Source organism: Physeter macrocephalus, chromosome 11 (genome assembly GCF_002837175.3).
Source record: "Physeter macrocephalus isolate SW-GA chromosome 11, ASM283717v5, whole genome shotgun sequence".
Classification (NCBI taxonomy): domain Eukaryota; kingdom Metazoa; phylum Chordata; class Mammalia; order Artiodactyla; family Physeteridae; genus Physeter; species Physeter macrocephalus.
In genome coordinates this window covers 145,788,696-145,797,977 of record NC_041224.1, presented here as the reverse complement: position 1 = coordinate 145,797,977, position 9,282 = coordinate 145,788,696, and the positions used below count along the sequence as shown (strand labels likewise).

The following is a 9,282-nucleotide window of genomic DNA, read 5'->3' as shown; positions in this document are numbered from 1 at the left end:
CTCTCCCGTTGAGGAGCACAGGCTCCGGACGCGCAGGCCCAGTGGCCATGGCTCACGGGACCAGCCGCTCCGCGGCATGTGGGATCCTCCCAGACCGGGGCGCGAACCCGGTTCCCCTGCATCGGCAGGCGGACGCGCAACCACTGCGCCACCAGGGAAGCCCCCCGAGACTCACTTTTGACTTGATCTTCTCTGTGGCTGACCGCATCCAGTCCTCTGCCAAGTCATGTCAGTCTCCATCTGGTATATCTTCTTGTATTCCTTTCTTCATTCCCACTGCTGTTATTTGGATATTGCAGAAGGCTACTTGCTGGTCTTTATTTCTCCATGCCTTTCCCTTGCTAATCTTTTATGTATGTTGCTACTAGAGCAGTTTTGATTCCCAGGCCTAATGATGGTGATTCTACTCATTCTGTTTTTTTCTGCCTAGAATGCTATGTTCACCTCCTGCCTGTTCATCGAAATCCAGTTCAAATGGATTATTTTTCATTGGGTTTCCTGTCATTTATCTCCCCCTCATAGTGTGTTCTCCAACTGCTGTTATTGGCACTTACCACTTTTACTTCATGTCATAGTTACTGTGTTTTATGTTTTGTCTCCCCTATTAGCCTATAATCTTGATTGCAACATCATTGTAATTTTTTTCTGTCCCCGTGCCTTGTACAAGGCATGCTTTCAAATATTTTTTCTTTATTAAATTTCTCTTCACAAAATATTTGTTCGATAAGTGAATTTAACTGTTACTCATAGAACATTAACCACAGATTTTTGTATATGTGGCTTTTTAGTGTGCTATTTTCATTTCCACATGGTTCAACAGTTCATTATACTAATGCACTATATGTATAAATATATATATATATGGAACTGTTGAAAACATTTATGATCTGAGCGGGGTTTTGGGGGACAGTTTGTAAGACTGGTTTAAGTTACTTCAATTTGAGCCATTTTATTGAATCTAAGATGTTTTCACATACTGAAATCTCCAATATAGAGTTTTATTTTGGTTTTTTAATCTCCTTATAAATTGGTGGTATTTTAGAATCAGGAAAATGTGGTAAATACAATAAATATTGACTTTTGGTTAAATGGCCTTTTGGAACAATACCCACAACCTGGATTTTCGTTTATATTCTTAGAAGATAGACTCAGGTCTCTGTAGGTTCTGTTATCTTACTTCTTATTTCATTGCTGCTTAAAAGCTTTTAAAATGAGATGGTATGGGAGAGTTTTGTTTTTTTACTCAGGGGGAGGAGTAAGGGAAACTACTATGTTTGAATTAGTAGGATTTTTAAAAGTAATGATGCCGAAAGCTCAGTTTCTCCGTACACTGGTGCAGAATCGAATCTTGGAGACAGAGTTTTGGGTGAAGTAGAAAAGGATAGCTTTATTACTTTGCCAGGCAAAGGGGGACACAGTGGGCTCCTGCCTCTAAAAACTATGTGTCCCAACTTGTAGAGGATACTGAGAAGTTTTATAGTAATTGTTCCAAGAGGGCATGATCAGCTCATGGACATTCTTCTGATGGGTTGGTGGTGAGGTAAGTAGGAGTCAGCAACATCAACCTTCAGGTTCCAGCTGGTCTGGGGTCTGCATGCGTGTGGGCAGCATACCATCGTTAATCTTAACTTCTCCCACCTGGAGGGGGTTTCAGTATCTCCGAAACAGCTCAAAGATATTGTTGTGTGTATCCCTTGATGGGGAACCAAGACCTTGCACAAAGGCTGCACTATTGTTTCTATGACTGTTTATTTCTCTCTGGTCTAACAACCCCTCCTTTCCCGAATTAACAACTGCTTTAATCTGCCTGTTGGAATTCAGGGAAAGTCATGGAGGCTGAATGAAAGCTATGTCTTGTAATCAAAGACATGGGGGACACAGAAAGGCTTTGTGCCCAGGAGCCCCACAGGGCCCTGCTCAGTATCGTAATGTATGAATGTAGAGTTAAAAGAAGCAAGTTGCAGGATTCCTAAAGTATAATATTATTTGTATAAAATTTTAAAACATGCAAAACAATACCCAACGTTCTTAAGGAGTCTGAACACATGCAGTAAGAATGTGATAATGTACAGGAGAGTCATAAACACCAAAATCAAGATGGTGGTTACTTTTGGAGGCAAGGTGGGTGGGGGTGTAGAGTGTGGGAGAGATGCCAGGGTGTCTCTGCCCTGTTTGTAATGTTTACTTTTTGTGCCCAGGGGTGGGTGCTTGTTACCTTGTTCTCTTTACCTACTGTCTGTCTGGAATATTTCAACATTTTCAAACAGTATAGTTCCCCCCACGCTTAACTCTCTGCTCCCTAGTTTCCCTCCCAGAAGCAAAACTGGTTTCTTTGAACCTTTCCAGACATGTGTACATAAACAAGAATATATTTATGTGTAAATTCCCCCACCTTTAAAAATAAAATAACCACTCTACCACTTTTACATAAATAGTAGTCTTCTCTATACAGTTTTACATTTTGCTTTTTTTTACTTACTATGTCTTGGAGATTATTCCATATTAGTACATTATATATGTAGTTTTAATAAAAATAGATTTAACCTTTTATCAATAATAATTGCCTTTATCTTTACCAGTTATAATCTAGACTTTGTCCACTAATAAGTATAAATGTTTGTTTTGCTGTGTCACATTTGCTTAAGCAGTAGGAAATCTGGGTTTCTCCCTGATTCTTCTTTGCAGGCTTCCCAGGGTGCTTGATGTGTAGACTGTTCCCTAGGCTCCTTCAGTTGATGAGTCATGTTTTTTTCTGGGAGGTGGAGAGGGAGGACATTGGGGCTCTGGAGTCCAGTGCCTGGGTTTGAATCCCCTGCTCTGCAACTTACGAGCAGTGTGATCTTGGGTCAGTTAACTCTCTGTGCTGATTGTTTCTTCATCTGTAAGATGCATTGAGTATTTCCTTTCTCACAGAGTTGAACTGAAAATTAAATGAGTGAAAAATGCCTGACATACAGGAAACAGTATAAACGGTTGACTATTTTTATTATATTATCCACCACTCAGCATTTTGCTGCCCAAGCTACTGCCAGTCTCCAGACAGCTAAACCCACACTCTCATTACTGACCTCCTTAAGACTTTGGTCTCTCTGGTTAGTAGGAAAACTTCATTTCTTTTTTTAGGACCTGCTTTTTTAGAGGAGGCTCTCCCAGCATCCCAGGGATACCCTTTATACCACAGCTGCCTTCTCTCTGCACAGTTGAGGTGGAGAAGGTGGAGGAAGGAGAAGGTGGCACAGCTTCCCACCTCCCAGGGCCCTCACGAATGTTCTTGCTGCTCTGCTCACACTAGACTTCTCCGCCAGAATTCTTTTGCATGTTTTTCCTCATGCGTGATTTTTTCCCCTGAGACCAGTGATCCCATCCTTCATTCTACTTCATCGGGAACCTCCATGCTTGTATGTGTCTGAGTCCAGTTAAGGTCAGGGCTTAGGTTCTTTCCCATTGGGCTCTAGGCCCCATGTGAATCTGGGGATGTGGCTTGACATCTATTTTAAGGGCTCCTGTGACTGATAAGTTACCCAAACATTATATGATAGTTAGGAGGCCAGTGTCCCCTGAGCATAACAGAGGATCCCTAAGGAGCAGTGACAGCTCTAGCCCAGGCTGGACACACTGTAATGTTATTAACATTTATAGTCAACATTTGAATAGTAGTTTCCATTACAAGGTGCTTTTCACATAACTTATCTCATTCGGCCCTGAGGCAAGGATCAGTACCTCATTCCCGTTTTTTGCCAGTGAGGAAACTGAGGACTAGAAACTGTGGTTGCATAGATAAAAAAGGACAGACTTCCTTTTACGTCTTTGTCACCACACCAAGCCACCTTCTTACCAGATTTTAAAAAGGCCACGTTTTATCATTTCAGCAGGGTTGAAGTCAATTATCATAATGGGGTATTTAATGTTAGCTAAGTTTGGGGTAAAATTAACAGTATTGAAAACTGTTGAATAATTTCATTTAAATTTAGGTCTCCTTGTATTCTGTAGGTTTGTGTGATCTATAGCCAACCTTGTAAAAAAAAAAAAAATCTATATTATCCTTTTTCTCAGAGCCACAATGGACACAGCTAGCCATAGCCTTGTCCTTCTGCAGCAGCTGAACATGCAGCGAGAATTTGGTTTTCTGTGTGATTGCACAGTTGCTATTGGAGATGTCTACTTCAAAGCCCACAGAGCAGTGCTTGCTGCTTTTTCTAACTATTTCAAGATGATATTTATTCACCAAACAAGGTAAGGATGTGCTTTTGTAAATCAGAAGAATTTTTGATAGTGTGATATAGCTAAGCCTTATTATAATCTCATTTTGGGGATTCTTTGTTATGGGATCACCTTAGGAAATAATAAAAATTTATAATTTTTTTACACATCTGTCATTAAACTCTGTGTAGTGTCCATGGTAGAAGATAAGAATGAAAACAATAATGGCTAAAATCTATTGAAGGCTTATACCATAAACAAGCACTAAGCATTTATCTAATGTAAATTCTGTTATCCATACTTTTTTAGAGAAAAACTGTAACTGAGTTGTTAAGTAACTTGTCCATTTAGGATTATACAGCTAATATATTAAACTCAAATGCAAATCAGTGCTCTTAATCACTAAGTCATTGATTTCTGTTCCATAACACTTTCATAGCAAGGTTTCAATGTCATAACTCTGCCCACTTTATATTTCGTATTACAGTTCAAATGTCGTTTGTTTCAAATATTTTTTCAAAAAAATTTTTTTTAATTTAGATTGCCCCAGCATGGGGTATTAAGGAGGGGGCTATAAATATGGTATCCAGATTCTGAGCTCTTGGAAAAAAAAATAGCTTTAATACCTCCTAGGTTAAAAGTGATGCAACACTATGATTTTTTAAAAGACCTTACATGGTGGGACTTCTCTGGCGGTCCAGTGGTTAAGACTCTTTGCCTGCAGTGCAGGGGCCGTGGGTTCAATCCCTGGTCGGAAACTAAGATCACATGACAGGTGGTGCAGCCAAAAAAAAAAAAAAAAGTTTATAGTCTAAGAGAGAGGTAATGCCTGTAAAGAAAATAATTGCAGTGTAATTGATCTCCTTGCACCTCAGTTTCCTTCTCTGTAAAACACTAGAATAATATACCCACCCCATGGTATTGAGAAGATTAAATGGATTAATAATATTAAAATGCTTAGAACAGAGCTTTGCACTGTTAGCTGCTGCTATTAATAGTTACTGTGATGTCTATAATAGAAGTGCTGCACAAGGTAGAGTGGAGTGTCGGCAGCCTTATTTTGAGAAGGTTGGAACAGGTTTTACAGAGGCTCTGAATGTTGAAGGATCAGGAGGAGTTTTTCAGATGTTGTAGAGGAACGCAAAAAGTTACAGTTGCAGTCAGAGGGGAAAAATGCATGAAAACATATGTAGATATGAACCAGGCTAGCACATTCAGGAAATGGAGTAGATCAGAATGATTGGAATATATGACACGAAGGGGAGAGGAGGTTCGTCGGGGACAGGTCACGGGTAGTCTTTTCTGCCACGCAAAAGAGTTTCCTCTCCAACTTAAGTGTCAGTGTAGAAACTAGATTAGAAACACTACCTTCACATAAGCCTCATCTGAGAGCAGTGAGTTGGTTCAGCTCTTAAAGCACCTATTGTGTACCAGGCACCATGCTAAACTAAATCCAGGCGATACAAAGGTAGCAGTCCTACTTTGTGGTATCTCTGTTGAGCAACTAAAAATCCTCAGTTAAAACAGCTCTGTGCTGGTATAAAAAACCCCTGCCACAGACCATGGCAGTGAGGTAAGAGTCACAGGTAAGAGTGAAACCCAAGAGGGAATCCTAAAATGTCAGGACTAAAGAAATGGATTACCGGCATACTGACACTTGCTTTCTGATGTATTGACACAAACTTTTGCTTCAGGGAAGGTAAGTCCATCAACTGATTCCATTGTTTCTTGTCATCCAGCATTTCCCTCAGGTTGTTTTTATCCTAATTTTGCAGGGTGTTTCCTGATTTCTTGTTACACATCTATTTCCATCTGTTTTCTGAATTCTAGATTCATATCTGAAAATTGGGCTTGAGATTAATTTAAACCTTTTCAAAGTTACAGTTGTATTCGTTTGCGATTTAAAGAGTAGATATATTAATACAGTTTGGAAGCCAAAATAAGGTTAGTGTAATTTAAATTCTAAATGGTACCAATTACAATAGACCCTTTTAAAATTTTTAATTATTTTTTATTATGGTACAATATATGTAAACATAAAATTTGCCATTTTAACCATTTCTATTTGTACAATTCAGGGGCATTAATCACATTCACAGTGTTGTGCAACCATCACCAGTATCTATTTCTAAAACTTTTTATCACCCCAGAAAGAAACTGTAACCATTAAATAATAACTCCCCATTCTCTCCACCCCCAAGCTCCTGGTAACCTCTAATCTATTTTCTGTCTCGATGAATTTTCCTAATCTAGATGTTTCTTATAAGTGGCATCATATAAAATTTGTCCCATTGTGTCTGGCTTATTTCACTTAGCATGTTTTCAGGGTTCATCCATTTTGTAACGTATATCAGAACTTCATTCATTTTCATGGCTGAATAACATTCCATTGTATGTATATACTGCATTTTGTTTATCCATTCATCTGCTGATGGACACTTGGGTTGTTTCTAGCTTTTGGCTAATGTGAATAATGCTGTAATGAACATTGGTCTATAGGTATCTATTTGAGTTCCTGATTTCAGTTCTTTTGGTTATATACCCAATAGACTGTTAAGTTCCTTAAGAGCAGGGTACCTATTTTAGTCATCATTTTTCTACCCTCTGGCATGCAGTTTAAGTGCATATCACTTAGGAGTCACTAATTAAATGTTGAACTAATCAGAATATCTGTGTTTCTTAACTTTAGGCAGTAGATTGAATACATGGAGACTTGTTGCTGTGCCATAAAACTGGTATACAATGAAAATTTAAGCTTTTGTTAATGAGTTTCATCAAGGCAGATTGCTAAGTTAGAACTTCTTAGGAAGAAACTGCTTTAGCCTAAGACTGTGTGTACTGTTAACTAAAAGGCCAACCGGGTTGTTTCATTCTGTGTGGGTCTGTTTTTTTGTTTTTAACAGTGAATGCATAAAAATACAACCAACTGACATCCAACCTGACATATTCAGCTATTTGTTGCACATTATGTACACGGGGAAAGGGCCAAAACAGATTGTGGATCATAGTCGTTTGGAGGAAGGGATTCGATTTCTTCACGCCGACTACCTTTCTCACATTGCGACTGAAATGAGTCAAGTGTTCTCACCAGAGACTGTGCAGTCCTCAAATTTATATGGCATTCAGATCTCAACGACCCAAAAAACAGCTGTCAAACAAGGGCTGGAGGTCAAGGAAGCTCCTTCCAATAACAGTGGAAATAGAGCTGCTGTCCAGGGTGACCACCCCCAGTTGCAGCTCTCTCTTGCTATTGGGCTGGATGATGGCACTGCAGACCAGCAGAGGGCCCATCCTGCTGCCCAGGCCTTGGAGGAGCACCAGAAGCCCCCCATGTCCATCAAGCAGGAGAGATGTGACCCAGAATCTGTGATTTCCCAGAGCCATCCCTCACCCTCTTCAGAGGTGACAGGCCCCACTTCCACTGAAAGCGGTATCAAAATACACCTATGCCATTACTGTGGGGAACGTTTTGATTCCCGTAGTAATCTAAGACAACATCTCCATACCCACGTGTCTGGATCCCTCCCATTTGGTGTCCCTGCTTCCATTCTGGAAAGTAACGACCTTGGTGAAGTGCATCCACTTAATGAAAATAGCGAGGCTCTTGAATGCCGCAGGCTTAGCTCCTTCATTGTCAAGGATAATGAGCAGCAGCCTGGCCACTCAAACCGGGGTACCACAGAGCCTTTGCAGATCAGTCAAGTGTCTTTGATCTCCAAAGACACTGAGCCAGTAGAATTAAACTGTAATTTTTCTTTTTCAAGGAAAAGAAAAATCAGCTGTACTATCTGTGGTCATAAATTTCTCCGAAAGAGCCAATTACTGGAGCACATGTATACACACAAAGGTAAATCTTACAGATATAACCGATGCCAAAGGTTTGGTAATACATTAGCCCAGAGATTTCAGCCATATTTTGACAGCTGGTCTGACGTCCCCCTGAAAAGTTCTCGCTTGTCGCAAGAACAGTTAGACTCATCTTGTGCCTTAGAGTCAGAACTCACACAAGAAAATGTGGATACTATCCTGGTTGAGTAGCAGTTTCTCCTTCAGGATTTTTGTATCAGTTCTGAAAAAGAAAACTCACATGCATTTTTTAATTCATAAATTATTTTTCTCCTCAAGTTCTATTGACTTATTCTTTACCATTTATCCATAGTTTTAAGGTTGTATGTATTAGATCTTCTTATTGTAAGATATATTGATACATAGCTACTAAAATGTAACCTTCACTTAGGGCTGTGAACTTGTCATAAATTAAATCACAATTTAGAAATCAGAAATCAATATAGAAGTATGGAAGTTTTTCCAGGTTGTAGAATCTGTAAAATCAAATCGAATATGAAATAAGTGAAATCTTTTTTAAAGAATATTCTAGACTATCACTTTTAGTTAATGTTCCACATGAATTAATCCCTTAATGAGGATTATTTTAAAATATTTTCTGCCATATAGGGAATTATTAGTTTTTAGTGCATAACTATATGTTATAATGTATAAAACATTTGTTTTAAGGCATAGCTATACCAAATCGTGAGTAGTTTTAAATTACTTTTTACTTACTAGCTCTGCAACATCTTATGTGGCTTTATTTTTTTTAACACTGAGTATACCTCATTTTCAATAAAAAATATTTAAGAGAGAGAAAGGGAGAAGAGTCAGAAACACACACAAAAACTTAAAGAAACAGTAAGATACATACACATAGATAAGCATAGAAGCCCCTGGTGTTAGAGACAGAAATTCAGATAGATAGATCTGTGTTGACTGACACCCTAGTGTTGTTATCTTAATCTAGAGTGTTTTCTTAAAGACCTTAAGGGAGTTTGAGATTTTTATGACCAGAGGTTTATATGAGCTTATGAGGTAAATGATAAAATACAAATTATCTTTCTACCCACAGTATCAGAAGATTTTGTAGGCTACCTGGGTTGACATTAATTTTCTAATAATCACCTGAAAAGGTAATTTTTCAGTGGCACAATTTTAACTTTTTTCTGGTCCATAAATCCAGCAGAGTAGGTATAGTCAGTGTCCTAGAACTATGTTTAAAATCCATGACAGCCTTCCCTCTGTGAATCA

General features: G+C 38.8%; 1 protein-coding gene across 6 annotated transcripts in view; it reads left to right on the top strand.

The window, feature by feature from the left end:
- The window catches only part of ZBTB25 (zinc finger and BTB domain containing 25), a 56,748-nt gene that overhangs the window by 9,868 nt on the left and 37,598 nt on the right, over positions 1-9,282 (top strand). For 5 of the 6 annotated variants that reach the window (XM_055088524.1, XM_055088525.1, XM_028495992.2 and 2 more), the window contains 2 exons: positions 4,054-4,233; positions 7,104-8,047. In XM_055088524.1, the coding sequence (XP_054944499.1) occupies positions 4,061-4,233; positions 7,104-8,047 (1,117 nt within the window). In that variant the 5' untranslated portion in view covers positions 4,054-4,060. Of the gene's footprint in view, positions 1-1,458; positions 1,541-4,053; positions 4,234-7,103; positions 8,048-9,282 lie in introns of all 6 variants that reach the window. The other variant, XM_055088523.1, reaches the window with a different exon arrangement.